This window comes from Mauremys reevesii, linkage group 1 (assembly GCF_016161935.1).
Source record: "Mauremys reevesii isolate NIE-2019 linkage group 1, ASM1616193v1, whole genome shotgun sequence".
In the NCBI taxonomy this organism is placed as follows: Eukaryota; Metazoa; Chordata; order Testudines; family Geoemydidae; genus Mauremys; species Mauremys reevesii.
In genome coordinates, this window is record NC_052623.1 from 296,124,960 (window position 1) to 296,145,386 (window position 20,427).

The 20,427-nt window shown below is 42.4% G+C and overlaps 1 protein-coding gene across 4 annotated transcripts in view; it reads left to right on the forward strand.

The window, feature by feature from the left end:
* The window catches only part of CPM (carboxypeptidase M), a 70,634-nt gene that overhangs the window by 26,136 nt on the left and 24,071 nt on the right, over positions 1-20,427 (forward strand). For all 4 annotated transcript variants that reach the window (XR_005592687.1, XM_039520025.1, XM_039520026.1 and 1 more), the window contains exons 3-4: positions 7,705-7,802; positions 19,646-19,818. Coding sequence is in view for 3 of the 4 variants with exons in the window: in XM_039520025.1 (XP_039375959.1) it covers positions 7,705-7,802; positions 19,646-19,818 (271 nt within the window). In the remaining variant the exon portion in view is untranslated. The remainder of the gene's footprint in view (positions 1-7,704; positions 7,803-19,645; positions 19,819-20,427) is intronic.

Sequence of the window (20,427 nt, forward strand, 5' to 3'; positions counted from 1 at the left end):
GAATAACATACAAGTCAGAGCAAAATGGAGGATTGTTGCATGCCTCTACTACAGGGGTCGGCAACCTGCGGCACACGTGCCAAAGACACGCCAGCTGATTTTAGTGGCACTCTGCTGCCAGCCGGGATCCTGGCCACCGGCCCTGCTTAGCCTGCTGCCTGTCTGGATGGACGGAACCCCAGACCAGCAGCGGGTTGAGTGGGGCTGGCGGCTGGGACCCTGGCTGGCAGAGGCCAGGGGACACAACCCCAGACTGGCAGTGGGCTGAGCGGCTCAGCCCGCTGCCGGTCTGGGGTTCCGTCTGCCACCCTCACTGCTGGTCTGGGGTTCCGTCTGCCGGCCCCTGTAAACGTAAAATGTATTACTGACATGTGGAACCTTAACTTACAGTAAATAAATGAAGACGTGGCACACCACTTCTCAAAGGTTGCCGACCCCGTCTCTACTACCTTATAAATCATGGCTTTAACCGTCATTTATCCTCTATTGCCATGCCCTTTCACTGTTGATATCTAGCCCTTGAATGTGACCAATATATTCCCAGATGCTTTGCAAAGTCCAGTATGACTGGCAACAGAACAAGGTCCTTACGTTCCAATGGTCTGTCAGAAAATGCTGTTTTTAGTCTTCTCATTTTCTCTGAATACTGCAGGCTGTTTAGAACAACAGTGAACAACTACTAAGAGATTTTTCCCTTGAAACAAAAAATAAAACCCATGTCTTCTTTTTTTTTTTTTTTTTTTTTCCTGATGGCGGACCTAAAAGTCTTACGTTTCTTCATGGGATCTTTCTGGTCACTGTATTCAAGCACGTCTCTATTGCATTCTGAATGTCATGTGACGTACCTGGTCAATACATGACAAGTCTAGCTGAAGAAGAGTTCACGGAAGTTCATTTTCACAGAAGTTGGTCCAATAAAAGGTATTACCTCACTCATCTTATAGTGGGCTCTCACACTCTTTCTCTTTCATCCTTCTGAAATCTTGGATGACTAATGCAGGCATTTTAGCAATTCTTTCCTAACTCCTCCTTGATAACAACTTTGCTATCTACTGCTAATAGTACTCCACCTTAAATCCTCAAATAATCCTTTATGGCCTATTAAAACTGAAGCATCTGGTGGAGTGACTGCCTCAGATAAAACATCGGTGGAAGGGACTGTAGCACCTCAGCTTCTTTTGTGGGAGTTCCTCTGATGTCAGCCTCTGAGGCTGAGCCCTCAAGGGTTAACACATTGTTGTTAATGTATCCTTTCATCAAGGCAGCACGAAGAGGAGGGAGGGGAGACCGCATAGCAGACAAAGACAGACACTCACCTTATGTGTGGGGGAGAGAGAGAGATGCACACTGTCCCTTTAAGTAAGCTGACCGTCTCTTAAGTGCATTGTCTTTTTAAGTGGATCAGGAAGTTGAGACAGCAGCTGCTGCCTCAAGCTCTCTCTGGGTATGGCTCCACTTGCAACTTCAAAGTTGCTGCCTCGGGAGCGCTCCCGCGGCAGCGGTTTGGAGTGTGAGTGTGGTCGCGGCGCCAGCGCTGGGAGAGAGCTCTCCCAGCGCTGCAGGTACTCCACCTCCCCGCGGGGATTAGCTTCCAGCGCTAGTAGCCGCGCTTCCAGCGCTGGGGCACTGTTTACACTGGCGCTTTACAGCGCTGTAACTTGCTGCGTTCAGGGGGGTGTTTTTTCACACCCCTGAGCGAGAAAGTTGCAGCGCTGTAAAGTGCCAGTGTAGCCAAGGCCTCTGTCTCTCTCCATCTGTGTCCCCTCTCTGCTCTATATGGAGAAGGGGTAAGTGGGGTGCAGGAGCAGGAGGGGAGGGGGACACCCTGACATTAGCCCCCTTCCTCCCTACACAACAAGCTCTGGGAGCAGCTCCAAGGCAGAGGGCAGGAGCAGCACATGGCATAGGGGGAGGGACAGCTGAACTGCTGATTGCTAGCCTGCTGGGTGGCTGCTGCACAGGGAACTTAGGGGAGCTGGACACTGATGGAGCTAATGGGGAGGCTACCGCTCCACCCTGGTTCCAAGCTAGCTGCAACGGGCTGCTCTTCCTGCAAGCAGTGGACAAAGCAGGCGGCTGCCAAACGATGTTAGAAGGGAGCATTGATCAACTTTAAATGAGCATGTTCCCTAATTGATCAGCAATGTAACAAAACAACATTAACTGGGATGACTTTAAGTGAGGAGTTACTGTATGTTCCTTGTTGTTGGGGTCAGACTCCATGAGGGCATGCAGTCAGAGCAGCTGCTTTACCAAGGGCCATGTGTCCTGTGAGCTGGGAGAAGCTGAGCCCAGGAGCAGAAAACAAGCTGTTGTCCCTAACTCTGAAGCATTTTGCAGCAGGGTTTTCTTTACATCTATACACGTGTGACTTAACTGAGTGATTGGTTAATCAGTTAGCTGACTGGCTAGCAGTGATTTCAGCAGAGGAAGAGTCTGCATGGATTCCAACTGAAGATTCCTACAAGCAAGTGGAGGGAAGATGTTGTTTTAGACTCAGCAAACTGTATAGATTTGGTTATCAAAGACTGAGACTTAGATTAACTAAACCTAAGCTTTTGGGAACTCTTAGGGTATGTCTATACTACCTGCCGGATCAGCGGGTAGTGTTTGATGTATCAGGGATCGATTTATTGCATCTCATCTAGACGCAATAAATCGATCCCTGAATCAATGCCTATACTCCACCTCAGCAGGAGGAGTAAGCAGTCAACAGGGGAGCCACCGCGGTCAACTCACCACTGTGAGGACGGCCAGGTAAGTCGAACTAAGATACTTCGACTTCAGCTACGCCAATAGCGTAGGTGCCGAACAGGGATTTCCCTACACTGGCCCCTACCACCCCCACCCCAGTTTTGTGAACTAGTTATATGCAGTGTTGCCAGGTTAGTGATTGTTTGCAAATTTGAATTGAAATTGAAACATTAATACACACTTTATAAGCATATACAGTGTATGATAAAATACATGTATCTGAAAAAGTACAATAGATTTGAAAAGTATAAATATAGACTATCTTCTTTATACAGCTGTTTTTTATGACCATGTCAGAGCATTCATTTTGGGGACATTGGCCAACCTAATAATTTCAAATTATTGAAGCAAAGTCTAAATGAGCTCTCCCTGACAGCTAATGATGAGCTATGGGAAAAAGGATTCAGGACCAGATTGTATTTACATTCACACCTAATCTACCTAGGTATCCAGCAAATAGAGCTGCGTTGCCCAAGTCATAGATTTTGGCTGGGGTTGGGTTACAAATCACTTGACCTGATCTTTATGCTCTGTTTCCTGGGATGAAAGAAGTAGGAATTCATCTCTTGCTACTCCCATCACAACAGCTACAATTGAGTGTTCGTTTGCCTCATTGAATTTTGTGTTCTGAAAGAAGTTGCCTTCTGCCTGAGCATGTGAATGATCTAATGAGCATATCAGTTGACGGAATGAAAGTACCGGACACACGAGAAGCCACCAAAGATGAACGCACTGCATTCAAGAAGTTCATTAACAGAGTTGTGCAAAATTATAAAAAGAAACCAAGAAGGCTGTAGATGTAGTGCTTCATAGAAGGCTTGAGCAGCCAACTTTAATTTGTGTGATGATTTTAAAACATGAGTTTAAATCTAATAAAATGGTCATGAAACATTTTTCATTTTTTACTATGGTGCCATAGAGCCCACCTTCACCCTCACGGTCTCACCCCTCATCGGCCCTGACCCCCCCATAAATTCAAACACTCCCCCTAATTTCAATTCCTGGGGGGAAACACTAGTGCCAAAGCTAGCCAGTAAGACATGCTGAGGAGAGGGGTGGGGCTTAAGTCCCACCCATCTCAGGGAGTTAGGCCTCATTTACACCTAAACATTAGATGACCTAGCTACATCCCTTAGAGGTGTGAAAAATTTCATGCCCAGTGTGACAGTTAGGTTGACCTAACCCCCACTGTAGATGCAGCTAGGTTGATAAAAGAGTTCTTGCATTAACCTAACTACCACCCCTTGAGGAGATGGATTAACTACAGCAATGGGGAAAACCCCTTCTGTTGATGTAAGACGCATCTAAGCTACAGCAGTGCTGCAGTAGTGCAGACATAACTTTTAGTTTCCTAACTCTTGGCTGTGTGGAGTAAGTGCCTCCCTCTATTTGGGATTCCCAGCTGAACTCTCTCTCAGAGTAGATAGACTCATGGATACCCATAAGAGGTCATCTTCTTAGTTTTTATTTAAACTTGAGGATGGACATGAGGGGGGAAAAAAAATTCCCCTTTCAGTACTCTCCCCAAAAATACTTATTTCATACCCTTCACTAATCACGAAGAACCAAAATCCTTCAGTCCTTATTCAAGCAAAAATTCAGCTGAAGTTAATGATTTGGTGCTACTTCTCCAGGAGAGGCACTTGCCTTTTTCCTACTGTAACAGCCAAATGAGTCTCTCTTTAAACACTGTCCTATTTCAAAGCTGAATTATTTAGATAAATTCAAAGTCCTTTGTATTTGGTAGTGGAAACACAAATGTTTAATCAATAGCTATAAGAAAATACAGTATTGCCAATCCCAAATGTACAGAACTAAATCTGGTTTTAAAATCATGAGATTTTTAAAACATGTGGGGTCTTATTTTGCCTTTTGTGCCTGTGGGTGTTCACATTTTCTAGATTCTTTACAATCATGAGTGCTAGAAACTTTTTTTTTAAAAAACTCATTCTAACATAATTGCACAACTGTAAGCACTGTAATTTTAAGAAAAACACCAAAAATCCCAAGAGTTTAACAATGTTTGGATTACAGTAGTTCGTATAGGCCTCTACCAGGTACTAGATGCTGTACAACAATTGTTAAAGAATAGTCCCTGCCTTGATGAGCTTGTTAGTTTACGCTGTTCCCAGTCAAGAACTCCATAATACCTTGACACTGTGCACTCAAAGTATTATTTGGTCCCATGTGCACATGGCTGAATGCTTAGTCCTGTTATCTGGACTGTGTGCTCCACACCAGGATTTCACCTTGGAATAAAAGTAGCACCTTTGCAGGAGATGCTGTAGTAGAAAGTCTCAAGCCTGGAAACATCAAGTTTGTCTTGTGTTTTGAAAGAGGGGATGTGCTTTAAAAGTTTAGTTATTTCATATTTTGGGTTTCTCCCTTCTGGAACCTGCCTGTGAACTTTTAACATAAACAGTTTCGTTAATAACTTTTATATGGAACAGAAGTGGATGTGTCAAAGCTATGTAAAGTTTATTTTAAAAATCCTATTTTAAAGTTTTGCATCCTATAGCAAATAATGATTTTCTAGATTTTAGGCTGAGTAGTAACGGGTCAAGCCCCAGCTACATCAAAGACTAAATTTTGATCTATGAACCACCATGAGGGCTATGCTTCCCTGGGACAATGCAGATCACAAAGATGTGAGAGATGAGGAGAAGACATTCTCTGGCAAGGGGATCCAGCTGTGAAACAATCTTCCAGAGGTGATCCAGTGAGTCCAGAGTCTGCACATCTTTAAGAAATGTTGCAAAACCTTCCTCTTTGCAAAACCCTTCCATCATAAATGATTCTGACAATCTAAACATCAGTTTTATTTCCAACCCCCTACTAACTCCCCTTCTCTCTTTCCCCCAACAAACATCCTACCCCAAGCAGAGTTTGACAAAAAGGGATATGTGCTGGAAACTCCATTAAGTCCACTAGGGACTTCACTATTGCTATAGATTTTACACAGAAGGCACTGAGATACTATGATTTATTGGTGGGCATGTGGCGGAGGGCTTCTGAGAACTTGACTAGAGTGAGAGGCAGCTCTAGCCGGTCTCGGACGCCCGCGCTGACCGTCAGGAGTCCGTCCCAGAGCACTCTGCAAGTGCTATGATGGTGGGCAGCAGTATAAAACCCTTAGATAGATAATAGATTTGCATGCTGTTACTATCTCTTGTCTTTCTTATCAAGAATCATCAGATTCTGCTATTCTTCCTCACATTTAGTTACTTATTTCGAGGGTAGTTCCACTGACTTCAGTGGGACTACTTGTATGGTAAGGTATTATTGCTAACTGCGAGTAAGGGTGGCACATACTGGGCTTAAATAGATCTGGCTGAACGATACTAACCAAATGCAAATTTTGGTGAATTCTAGTTTGTTTTTTATTGCGTTGGGGAAGGGTTTTTTGGGGGGGAGTGGGAGGAGAGGAGAGTGGGGGAGATTGTATACTGAAATATTCCCAAAGCTTTTTTATTTGCAAAGCAGTTTGGTATTAAGTTACTATCACCCATGGTTGGCTCAGAGTGTTTGGTATTAGAACTCACGGACTGATCAGCCAAGTATTTAAAGTATGGAATAAACTTATTTGATTTCTTCAAATGAATCATGCAGACCAGTTTTGAAGATTCACAAATGTAAAATGGCTCTAATATGGTAAAACAGAAGCTCTACTAGTCACAAAAATATGTGCTGATCGAATATCTGAACACAATCCGCTTTGAAGAAGTCAGATTTAGGGCTAAATGTGTATGTGCATCAGAGTGGTCCATTACATGTGGTCTGCGTTTGGTTTAAAAAAAAATTGACAAGCTTAAAAAAAGAAGGGCCACAGATCCACAAGGTAAGGCAGAAGGGTGACCAGATAGCAAGTGTAAAAAATCGGGACGGGGGTGGGGGGTAATAGGTGCCTATATAGGAAAAAGCCTCCAAAATCAGGACATCTGATCACCCTATAAGGCAGTGTTTTCTGTTAGTATGCACCTTTATTTTTACTGTAGTGCAATCCTTTGTATGGAATAGCTACAGAATAGTAATGTTTCAAGATATCCTTTTAAAAAGTAGATATAGGCTTCCTGTTTTTCTTTAACATTTATAATTTTGACATGCTGCTAATGAGAACAGACACCTACTAGGTCCATTTATTTACATGTACAAGACAAGTTTTGTCTCCATCCATTAGCTTATTTTACACAGAGTAATGGGTGCTTTCGTTGTGGGTAGTTCCAGGGTCCGCTAGGAATAATATTAATTTCAGCAAATCTATTTTTCCCTTTAACTCTCCCCTTTCAATGGAAGATAAGATGGTAGCTATGAATAGTGGTAGAGTATCCTACTTCACTTCCTAAATCTGATCACATTTTGGCAGCCAATTTAAATTTGATAATCAAGGGCCTAATCCTGCAATTTCCTCCCATGAGGAAAGGTGGCAAGACTGGTACCCAACAACAAAAGCTATTGCTATAGATAATACATTATAGTTAACTTTATTTTTATGACTCATTTCTTATCCCTGTTTACCTCAGAGATACTTTGTTATAGTTATTCCAGTGTCTCCAGATGTCTCACCAACAATTCATTACTGTATTTTATTTTGCAAGTTGATGCTCCTACTTTACTTGGTGTTGAAATATTTTGCCTTTCTTGAGGAAGCTGTTTTCTTTTGTTTTCCTGTCGCTTAGTAGCAGAGGTGTGTGTGTGTGTGTGTGGTTCTCCCCCCCGCCCCCCTAGATGAATATCTTAGAAAACTGTCTAGCTTGAAGACTGGAATATTATACAAGAATACTTCCGTACATTTTTAATTTGGGCTTTGAAGACAAAATACAGTTCTGAAGTTTACTAAAAAAAAAATTACTATATTATGCTATACGGAGGGTAGGCTTGTAAAAAATAAATAAATAAATAAAAATTTATCATTTGACACTTAAAATTTCTTTTCCCCTTCCCCTCTTAAAGGTAGAGACCTGTGGGTTCTTGTTCTGGGAAGGTTTCCAACCCAACATACCATTGGCATACCAGAATTCAAGTATATTGCTAATATGCATGGGGATGAGGTACGTCTACAATTTCAATTTTTGCAATGTCATTTATAGCAAAACATTTACCAGGGATCTTAAAAGGAATTTTGCTTATGCTCATATTACTAATTATTGGGGTTTACTGTACCCCTCCAGTTTCTCCCAGATTCTAAAAGGTGACCTACAAAGGACTTGAAATGGGCTTATGCCCTTTTGCCTGTTTGAAAAAGCCTGAAATGTTTACATTTATTTGTTTTTCTTCAATCTAAGAAATCTCAAGTCTGATCTTTCCTGGGTTTGGTGGAGGATCTCTGGAAGGTCTCAGATGTTTGTGTGAGCTCTTAAGTTAATTGAAGGAATGTGTATTAATTTTTAACAAGAAGATTTCCTTTCTCCAAAATTTGTCAACAAAACTTCCAAAAAAGCTTTTAAACAGTCAGACTAAAAATCTTTCCCTTTTAATAGCACAACTTTCCCTCCCTTGGGTCTGTGATACTGCCATTTTCATTAGTTCACCTGTCTTTTTCCACCCTAGAAAAGACCTGAATTTCTAATGTAAATAAGCATTTATTTTTTGAGGAAAAACAAATCATTTAGGCTTCCTTCATATATCAAAAAGAGAACAAGCATTCTCTTTTCTCCATTACAGATCACCTCTAAGGTCCGCTAGAGAGAGAGCACATTAAACATTCAATGTATGGTATATGGACCTCATGCAGAATGTCCAGAGAAGCTAAATGTAAGGTTGCAGAGTTCGGCACTTTACACAGAGCACATTAGACTTCCTCTTGCATCAGTTGATACCTGTTTGAGATGGCAGACATGGAGTAAACTTTACATGTCCCCTTTCTGGATAATGCCCTGAGACCCTAGCATAACTTGGAATGAGTCTCAAGTGTAAGAGTCTTTCTAGGAAAGTACTACAGCCTTACCAGTAATATTAGATACAACCCAGTGAGTCCAAAAATGAGTGATAATTGCCCTATCTAGTGCCAACTGCCTTACTTTTGAAGACAGACTCTGCGTTGGTACCCATCACTAAAATGCCTCACCTAATGTGGATGAGAACAGTTTATGAATACAAAACAGAAACTTGCAGACATCAGGGCATTGTAGAAAGAATGTCTTTATTGAAGATACATTGGCTAGTACTCATGCATCCGACGAAGTGGGTATTCACCTACGAAAGCTCATGCTCCAATATGTCTGTTAGTCTATAAGGTGCCACAGGACTCTTTGCTGCTTTGGCTACTACTGTAATCCCATTGTACAATATCCACTGTACCTGTGAGCACAGATTTCATTTTTTTCACTTTTCTGATTTCTCCTTTCTTCAAATATTTCATCTATATCTTACTCAAGTCCCTTTTTAAAACAAAAGCTATAGCTACATTTAATAGGCATGTAAAAGATGCCTTAAATTTTACCTCAAAACCGACTACATCTGACTGATGTAGACTCCCAATATGAGAGGGAGTTCTTGGCAATAATTCTGTAGAATAGCAGCAAAATTCCATACTATACGTTCTTGAAATCTAGAAAGAAATATAGATTATATAGCACAAGCTTTCTACTCCTAAAGAATAGCACAAACTATGCTAGAACAATATTGTGGATTAATTTATTGTAGCACCAGGTGACCTCATCATGGACCAGGCCCCATTGTGCTAGGTGCCATACAAACAGAGAACAAAAACAGTCCACGCCCCCAAATGCTTACAGAGGTAATTACGACACTGACCTATGACAAATGTCCCCTAATTAAACTAGTTTCTTGCATTGTTTGTTAGAATGCACAGACTTTGTTCTTTGGGCACTGGGTAGTTAAGCTCAATGCATTGCTCAGAATCTCACTATGTGCATTTGACTGAGTAGACAGAGATAAAGAGTGACACTATGACAGGCTTGTTTGTGGGAGAGTAGTCCTTGACCTGCACAGTTCATTAGCTCAGTTGCCCATCAGCTCCTTCTAACAACCAGTTTCAATCAAATCCTCAAGACGCTGGAACAGCACTCTGGTGCATATATAAAAAACAATTGGGAAGCTGGGAGAGATCCTGGAAACAGGGCTTGTCATAGGTCTCACCCCCACTTAGAGCTGTTGGGTTCCAATGTGGGGACCTGCCTTGGTTTCCCTCTAAACTAAAATCCTAGTTTAGATCTGGTAAAACTGCCACCACCCAATCAGTTACGTGGATTGGGACACAATCCTTCCCCAAAATCCTAGGGGATCCCAAGAGCCCCAAATCCATGGAGTTCTTATACCCAGGAGAAATAAACCATTTCCCCCTGCTTCCTCCCCCCTCCCTTTTCCTAGGGGAGACACCGGGATCTAACTACAGAGGGATACCTCCCCCTCCTCTTTCCCTGAGAATCCACCCAAAGAAAGATCAACCAAGTCCTTAATAGAAAAGAATTTATTAAAGAATAAAAAGAAAAGTCACTGTCTCTGTAACCAAGATGGAACAATACAGGGTCTAAACTTATCAATCTCTGGAGAGAATTCCCCCTCCTTTCTTTCTCAGTAAAAGCAATCACAGTACAGACTTAAAGAAATTCTATAGCAAAACACAGAATTGCAAATACAGAAATAAAAGTATAAGAATACTAGTTCCTTGCTAATACTCACTAGCTTGAATAGAAGAATTTGTTGCAGAAACCTGGAAGGACTTGATTAAGATGTCTGGACTCTCTTAATTCCCAAGAGAGACTCTAAGAAAACAAAGAACAGGGAAAAAAACTTCCCTCCACGGATTTGAAAATAATCTTGTCCCTCATTGGTCCTCTGGTCAGGTGTCCACAGGTACTGCTTGTTAACCCTTTACAGGTAGACAAAAACCTTAACCCTTAACTAACTGTTTATGACAGGGCTGTTCCTGCTTTCCAGGGACACATGGTCACCTTTAGGTCCATGTTCTGTGTATAGAATTAACATGTGTAAAGTTGACATTTAGTTTTCCTCTCTGGCCATAAACAGATTTTATAGTACAGGAAGCTAAGTCCTATACAGCAAAACATCAGGGACTTTGAATGTTCATTCACATAATCTAAACTTCTGCTGAGCTAGTCCCCTGGTGCGGTATTCAACCTCCCCTTTAATATATTCAACTTCCCCTTTAACGTATTAAGCCAATAAGTGTTGTGTTACGTGTACAGCATGCATTGACTTGATTTATTTAGGCTAGCAACTATTATAATGAAGCTGTATATTCATCATTTGCCTGCTGTATAGCATACCTAGTATGTATTGTATATCCCCCTGAGGAGCCAGTTGTCAACAACAAAGAGTTTTAGAAGGACAGTGTTCAGACAGGTAAAGCTAAAATTGGACCTACTTATTTTGTTTGGAATGTTGGGAGACCCTGGAGACCCTGCTCAGAAGCATGATCTGTGATGTGTTTTAGTTGCATGCAGTCCATGCATATCTGCAGCTGGAAGAAAAACACATGCTGTGGTTTTGGAAGGTTGCCAACAGAGAAGTTGACATCTTAATGTTGTGGCCCCTGTTTTGGAGAGCAGATAGATTTGTTTGTTTTTCAGAATCAGGACATTAAAGTTATGTTTAGAATAGGTTAAATTATTTTAATAGAAACATAACCAAGTCATGTTAATAGTTTGTTTTATACTCTCCGCTCTGGTGTATCTAGAGACCAGAACAAATTTTCATTCTATTTGGCATAGCTCCATGTCCCTGGGCCTGAATGGAGCTCAAATCAACAATGTTAAAGTTATTGTTTTTTATCACTATCAGCTCAGGTCAGATTAGAACTGATCAGAACATTTTTGATTAAATGAAGTTCTGACAAAATATGCTGTTTCAAAGCCAAAAGGTTGTGTGGAGACTGGTCTGTTTCTATGAAGTTTTCATCAGGAAGTTAAGTAAGAGACACATTCTCTGGTTGGTGATAGGGTATTGGCCTGGGATGTGGGAGGCCCAGGTTCAAGGCCCTGCTTTGCCTGATCTGGAATGAAAAATGCATTGAAAAGCAAGGACTGGAACACGAGTCTCTCCCACCTTTGAAAAGATTTGTTTTTGTTGCAATGCAGAATAAAAACAAATTTTGAAACCTCAACCATTGCTGTGCAGTGGAATTGCTGTTCTCCAGCCAGCTCTAATGACCTAAGCCCCATTTGCACAACTAAACTAGAGATCCCAGTTACACCACGGTATGCAGCTTCCCCCATAGTTTCATTAAAACTTCTAAGTGTTACCTACTTGGACATTTCTATCCCATTCACCAGTTAATCTGAACAGTTGGCTCTCCTAACTTTGTTACAGCTATCAAGTTGTCTGGCCCTCAGCAGAAAGCTCCCCCTGCCCCATTATCTTATTACAACTCACAATAGTTTTTCCTTTAATTACAGCTATCTTATCTTTTTTCTGTTGCAAGAAACTGGGCCCATGATCAGTGTTGAACTAGCCTAAGTGAAAGAACGTATCTATAATGTTGGCTTCTTGTGACATCACAAAACTTTAACCTCCATGTAATGAAAAGAATTATTAAAGAAAGGCTTCTAGATAGGAGGTGGATAATCTGGTGGATAAGTGGGTTGCATTTTGGTTGTTTGTGATCAATTATCAAGTATTATTGAGGTAAAAGACCTGCCAAAGCAAACCTTTCCATCTAGTTACCTCTGCAGTTCCTGTGTTTTGTGTCCCAAGATTTTCTTTTAGACAAGTGTCTTCTTTATATATTTGGATGTTTCCCAGGGATTTTCAGAAGCCTCATAACTCTAGACAATAGAAATGAGTGAAAACCACATCTAGATCATCAAAATTCCCAGGAAGAGTCTGGCTAAAGGTGACCTGCTGAGCACCAGGGAAAAACAAAACCACAAGAAAGTGCTTCAAGGAACCATATGAAAACTGACTAGCAGATTGTCTCTGCTGTGCACCATGGCATGAAAAAAAGAAAAAAATGGAAGATGCTGAGAAAAGAGCTTGCAAATGATGTGTTTGATTATAGAGTGGACTGTTCTCTTTTTTCTGCTAGATTCCCATCTTTCAATTCTAGCCTAAGTTGAATAACTTGGATGTGATGTATTTTGCCAATAAGCAGCATAACACACAAGTGTTTATACTGTAACTAAAAAACAAGGTCAGTAGCACTATGATTGTTTTTGTTTTTGGAAATCTCTGAAGTCCATTCACCAGAACATGACATTTTTTAAAAGGCAGAGGATTAACATTCTTCCACAACCTACATAATGCTTTAAACCAATCTCAAGTTACTTCCCCCCTCCTTTCCTCCTCTCACCCCAGCTCCCTCTATTCTTCTTCTAAACCATCTCTTAAGATAACTAGAGACTTTGTGGGATAGAACAGGTCTACTTGGTAACACCTAGTGCACTTACTAGCTCTGAAACAGGCTTTGACATTTCATTCAGTGGCAAAAGGGAGGAAGACACAGCATGCTCATGATAGTCAGTAGTTCTCCTGTTTTGTAACAAGTGCGAAATATCAACAGGTTGGCACAGATACAGCTGGGTACCATCCAATAAGGAAATGTATTTGTACAAATACAAGTTTTAAACTGGCTCTGGCTCATTCAAGTATAAACTCAGCAAACAAAGTGGGGTATACCTGGGCCATTTAGTGCTTGGTATTGTAGTTCAGGGCAACTGCACATGTATTCCTCCTCTGTGGTATACTAAGCACACCCACTCTAGGTTCCTGGTTCTTCAGCCATCACCTCTATTGAGTGAAGACACAAGTCTCTCTCCTTCCGGACTGGGTTTTTTTCCCCTGCAGACAGCAAAGGTCCCTGCATACACTGATATTCCCAGCAAGCCAGACTGCCTAAACAGGCTAAAGTCTGCACTTTACTTTCTCCGTAAAGGCTAAGGTAGCGTCATTGCCAGCAGTTATGAGTACCACACAGCTCTCTGTAAGCAAGCACATTTATTCTTAAGGTAAAAGCACTACAGAGAAAACAAATCATAAACATTTCCAAATGCAGGCTAAAAGCTTACCAGAAATCACCCATCAGTCTTGTTGGCTGTTTCTTTGTCTGTCGGTCTCTGGAGAATCCAGTTTGAATTAGTTACTCTTTAGCCATGTTCTTCAGCCAAGGGGGAACTTCTTGTTTGGCTAACATTAGGAAGTCCACCAGGTCCTGGGCAATACTCTTATCTTCCTCAGAGAAATATGAAGTTACCACAGCCTGGGATCCTCCTTTCTGTAGGTAGCCCATATGTTGCACATAACCCTCCATATTCAGGAATGGCAGGTTTGTATAATTTTTGGTGGTGCCCAGAATAGGTCCAAGTCCTACCCCCAGCCACCTGCCTAAGGCTCTGGGAGGGAGTTTGGGTGTGGGCTCTGGGTTGGGGCAGGGGGTTGGGGTGCCGGAGCAGGTATGGGCTCTGGGCTGGTCCAGGGAATTGGGGTGTAAGAGGAGGTGCAGGGGGCAGGCTCTGGGAGAAAGTTTGGGTGCAGTGCTTACCACACCCCCCTCTGGCAGCAGCTCCAGGCGGTGGGGCCAGACGGGTTTCCGCGCACCGCTGCTTGAGCCACTGCAGGTCCCATTGGCCACAGTTGACAGAATTAGCACTTGGGGGAGGGGCAGTGCATGGAGCCCCCCCCCCTTAGGGGCCACAGGGATGTGCCAGCTGCTCCTGGGAGCGGAGTGGGTGGGCAGGAAGCCACCTTAGCTCTGCTGCGCTGCCAGTAGTGGCGGTGGCGGCCCTGTGCCCTTTTAAATTTCCCAAGGGTGGCAGGCCGGAAGGGACGCTTTGGGGGAGGCATATGGGGGCAGCATGCAGGGCCGGGGGAGAGACCTGGCCCCAAACTTTGGTGGAACCAGTCCACCGTGCTCTCATATTGGTGGAGCACGGGCACCACAGGCCCATACAACTCGCTGCCCTGTCCATATTCAGTGGCATGTCATAATTTACCACATGCGAGGCATTCAGATCAACAAAGCTGGGATTTCCCAAGAAATAAACTCTTTTACTGTGGCCTCCAGATCTGGAGAGGAGTCCTTCTGGATGAATCTGCATGTACATCCTTCAGAGTTAAAGATCTCTCTATCCAGGTTCAGATCCCTTCCACGTTTTCCAAAGACCAGGAACTGTATTGTTTTGCCCACTGCTTTCAATACCTGGCTTAGCAACACCCACTTTTGTTCTTTCCATACCCACACTATTGTGTGGACAACATTCAGCATGTTAGGACCATTTTTAGCTTCCTTTTTCCTCTGAGAAGAGCTCTTCTTTTTAGTATAGTTCTTTGATTTTCTGGTTTTGGCCTTGCTCTGCTGCCTCATCAAGATCCTAGGGTTTTAGAGCCACAGTCGGGCAGCTCTCTGCTTCAGCAGGCAGATGTATGTCCTTGTCCAAATCATCTTCCTTCTCCAGTGGCCTTGGTCCACACAACTCCAGCTCTTTCTCTTTAGCCGAGTTGGACCTTGAGCAGGTTCTGGAGCTTAGTAAGCTACTTCTGCAGCAGAAAGCACTGCTGTTCCCCATCTCCTTCTCCACTGTGAGGCAGGTCAGCTCTTACTCCTGTTTTACTGCTTGCCCTATGATCCTGTCCTGTGAAGAGCAGATATCTTCCAGCTTCTGCCAGCATTGCGTGACCTGTGTCCGTAGTTCCAGGATTTCAGCCTGGTTCCGATCAGCAGTAGCAGCTTTCTCTTCTAGCTCACCCCAGTCCCTTATTGTAGAGGTTTGCTCTGTAGATGAGGCTACTGCCATTATTGCAGCCTCTGTAGTGCATGGGATCTTAGTGTTCGTGCCACAGGACACCCGCTTCTTTATTAGACTGCTACCTGCTCCTTTTGGGGGGGGTCTTTCTGCATGTCTAACTCATCAGCCAACGCACTGGTATCCATACAAGCTTCCTGGTACTCTCTTTCTGTGCTCACCATCTTATCATGGGTTTCCAGACATGCCTCTGTGCATCAGACCTGCACATCTACAGAGGCGGGGACCATTTCTCTGGTCTTAGTCTCTAGATCAGGGGTGGGCAATAATTTTCGCAGGGGGCCCACTCCACGAATTTTGGTAAGTCGTCACAGACTGCACATTTCTTATGAATGAAATTACCTCACCATCTATTGTAAAAAGACCCCCATTATGTTCTTTACACAAAGTAATTACACTTAATCATATATTCAGTTAATTGTTATTATTCAAAACTTATCTTAGAAGGCAATTTATATTGCAAACTGTTTGGTGAACACTTGTAAAATTTGTAATAACACTAACACTAAGCTTTTACTTACAACTTATGTTCATTATTAAAATTAAGTGTAAAAGAAGAAATTTAAACTCAGTGTGAAGAAGAAAGTCTCTGGGCATTAACAAGGGAGGTTAAGTCAGGTGTCATTTCTGTTGTTGCAATTCAGAGCACTGCTGCAAGGTGGTCATCATTGATCCAAGATCTGTTCTTTGATTTGTTGACTTTCATCACAGAAAATGTCTGCTCGCAGACGCAAATTGATCTGAACAGTACAAGCATCTTTTGGGCACGAGCCTTGATCTTCAGAAAGTTCTGATCATTGAGAGATGTGTAAAACCTCAGAAGTGACACTGGTTTGAGTTGCTCCGCAAGCAATGCATCACACTGCAAGTCAATAAGCTCAAGTTGGAAGTCACTTGGAGTGTTGTCCACAGACCACATCACATGTGAAAGGGGAGGAGATCAAAGCCATGTCATTTTCTATCATTCTAAAATCCTCAAAGTGGCAAGAAAATTCAGCATGCATAGCAATAACAAATTATTTCCAGGTTCTGGTCAGATATTGTAAGCTGTTGCAAAGTGGGGAAGTGTGTGAACTGCTTGTTTCCAGTCTGATGGGAAAAGGAGCAACTTTGTCATGAAAGACTTGACAAGGGAATACATGTCATGAGCAAAAATCCCCCTACCTTAAAGTTTCGAGTTCAGTTCGTTCACGTCACCCATAACATCAATGGCAAATGAGAAATCAGAGAGCCAGTTCACATCATTCAGTTGAGGGAAATCCACATCTTGTCCTTTCATTTTCAAAAACAAATTAATCTCTGCTCTCAGACCCCACACTCTTTTCAGAACATCCCCCAACCTAAGCCATCTAACATTTGTATAGTACTGAACATCCCTGAGCTCTGACTCAGATTCTTCTAGCAGAGAGAAATTGCCTGTGGTTTAATGCTCATGCTCCAATAAAGTTGACCAATTTTGTAACTGTATCCATGACCTTGCTTAATTTCAGAACACTTTTACAGAGGACCTCTTGATGAATAATACAATGTAGAAAAATTATTTTCTGCTCTGGGTTTGTTTCTGTCACTTGGTCTTGTATTCTTTTCAACAATCCAACATTTTTGCCTGTCAGATTAGGGCTTCCATCAGTGGTCCCACTCACCAATTTCTTCCACTCCAATCCCAATTTTGAGACACTGTTATTTACTGCCTCCAGTAGATCTTTTCCAGTGGTCATATTTTTCATTGACTGCATTGATGCCAGTTCTTCTGTGAGTCCAAAATTTGCAGTAATACCTTGAATGAAAATCAACAACTGGGCTGTGTCTCTAATGTCATAACTTTTGTTGAGTGCCAGTGCGAAGTATGAGAAATCATTTACCTTGATTTTTCAACTGTTGGTCCAGGTTCTCAGAGTTTTCTTCTATACGTCTCACCACTGTTCACCTTGACAATGAAATGTTTTCGAAGTGCTTTTTCTTGTCTGGGCACAATATTGCAGCAGAGTCAACCAAACATTCCTTGATAAATTCTCCCTCGGAGAATGGTTTGCTGTTTTTGGAGATTGTGTGCAATCATGTAGCTTGTTCTTCTAATTCCATCTTGTGCTGCGGACAGTTTTGTGAAAAAACTTTGCGCTTTTGCATTCGAGTAACCATCTAATGCGCTTTTCTTTCTCTTCGGCAGACATGTTCTTATATGTGGATGCATGTTTGCTCTCGAAATGCTGGTTTAAGTTATAGTCTTTGAATAGTGCCACACTTTCTTTGCAATGTAAGCATACAGCTTTACCTGCCACATCAGTAAAAAAAGTATTTTGAAGTCCACTCTTTGTTAAATACTCAGCATTCAGCATCTACTTTCCTCTTCTTCGATAAACTTATTTTTAAATTCTACCCCTCCACTGCAGTGCTATGTAATAAAATAATTTGCGCAAAAACTGAGGGCTATTAAGTACTGTTGATTTTGTGGAATAGGGGGTAGGGGAATGTGACAAAGTGCATTTACCGTCTTCTCTTTTTTGGCTTTGATCCTGCAACGATCTCTGTGAGCAGAGGTGAAAGTAAGCCGGTCCGGTACAGCGTACCACTAAGAAAGTGGGCACCGGAGCACAGTCATCTATACCGGCAGGGCCGCTGATGGGGAATGGGAGGGCAAAAGGGGCATCTGCCCCTGGCCCTTTAAATCACCACCTGAGCCCCGGGCCGGGCAGCACTGAAAGGGTGGCTGGGGGAGTCTGGACCCAGCCCTGCCCCTTCCACGCGAGGCCCCGCCCCTTCCGGGAGCCCAGAGCCACCCCCCCACACCGTGCCCAGGACCCCGGCCGCCCTGCAACATAACCCCATTAAGTTACTTTCACCCCTGTCCATGAGAATGAAGGTCTGCACCAAAACAAAGCCCTATTGACTTTTATTTTGGGTGTTCCCCCTAAGGAGTTTGTAGCAGGGTCAGGGCCTTAGTTATTACTAATTTCTAGATTCATAAAACATCAGAGTTTTTTGTTTATATACCAGACAAGGAAGATAATTACCAACAATTTAAGACACGTCGGCAAACTCATCAGTGACTATTACTGGGGTCCTCTAAAGAGATTAAGTTTAAAAGAAATGAATTTTATAAAAACATTTAACATTCATGTTATTTTTTAGAAGAAATCCTCTCTTGTGGGACTAGTTTTTATACGTTTTTTTGATGCAGCTAGCAATGACTGCTGCAAAAAGATCATCTTTTTTTTTCAAGAATGTGAATATGAATCTCTCTAAATCCATAAAATGCTGGTTAGAGGAACTAGCCCAACCAGATTTATTCCGAGTAAGTTTGTGACTAAGTAAGAACTGTAGTTATTATTTTGTTGTGTTGTGTTTTTTTTTTTGCTTGATGATGTATGACATGTGTCTACACCACACTACTGGAAGTTGTGGTGGTGGTGTGGTGTTTACTGTGCCCATAATGTGCAGTGGCCAAAGCCGACAAGTGGAGTGATGTGTGATGTGTGTATAATGGGGTGAGCAGTGTCTGTGGTAGTGTTCTGGATAAACAGGGCCCAGTGCAAAGATCCGTAGGCAGCGCTGCCGACAGAATTAACGGGCCCCTGGGCAAGGGCATTATGCACCTGCCCCAGGAAGGTCCAAGGCATTGTGGGATCAGTGCAGAAATCCACAGGCCCACCAGTGGTTGAATAGTGTGTTGTGTGTAGATATGGTGCACGGTGTGCACCCAAACAAGATGGCTAGTAAGAAGATATTGCCCCATGCAACAGTGCAATTCCCTAGTACAGACAACTCTGCATTGATAGGATGGTTTTAATATTCTAACATGCTAACAATGCATAGTTCTAAGATGGGTATCAAACAAACAATCCCTATCTGTATACTACTTAAACATCATTGTAGCTGGCACAATTCAGTTCCCACTACAGTAGAAACCCCAGTCAATCCGAATTTAAAATCACTTGTTAGAAGTGGCCCCTCCACATTCATTTCTTTCTCTTCTATTAAATTACATTTAATTTTCTAGAGGCCAAGAATTGTAACAAAATAATGTTGACCACAGTGCATTTGTTATATGATTATAGTTTTGTCATGTCTATATCATACAGTATTATCTTTGTCAGATCAAATAAGCACCGTGTTGAGCGTTTTCCTTTCTTCACAGTGGACTTGAAAAATAAAAACTGTGCTTCTCAATACAGACAGTTGGCAGGGAGCTGCTGCTCCATTTGATAGACTTCCTGGTGACGAATGATAAGAATGATCCAGTTGTTACAAGGCTAATCAATAGCACGCGGATTCATATCATGCCATCAATGAACCCGGATGGATTTGAAGCTACAACAACGCATGATTGTTATTACTCAGAAGGAAGGTAAGGGTGTGTGTTTTTTCAGGGTAGGGTAGGGGGCAGAGGAGACAGTAGGGAGGTTGTTGTTTGTTTTGTTAACATTTAGAGATAGCCAAGCAGCTGGGTCATACTTGGTGGATAGAATAACCTAGGAGCTACACTCGGGAAATGTTTTGGGCCACAGTCTTTAGAAGGGCACAGGGCTTTGCTTTGAAGAAAGCTGTCAGACACTGGGTATGCGAGAGAGAAAGCGTGTGCATGCATGTGCCCTTGGAGATCTAGGGGCACGGGGAGGAGAGAGAGAATGCCAGCTCTGAACTAGAGAGGAATGATCATCGGTTTTAAGTGGTTTTAACCTTGGGTTATTCTGGATTCCGACTCAAAGTACATCTTCTTGGGATCCCCAAGATGCTAAAAAATAAAAACAGTTACAAGGACTTAACTTCAACTGAGAATCTCAAATTTTCAGAATCAGGGACAGGCGGAATGCCCTCTTCCCCCAACTCTTCTTTGAGATGAGGTGGAAGATTGAAAACTTAAAATGAATCTGTTTGCTGGGGGTGGGGGGAAGACATAAATGAATACAGTGTTTAACAATACAAATGCCAAACTGGGCGAAGCCTCCACTCTTCA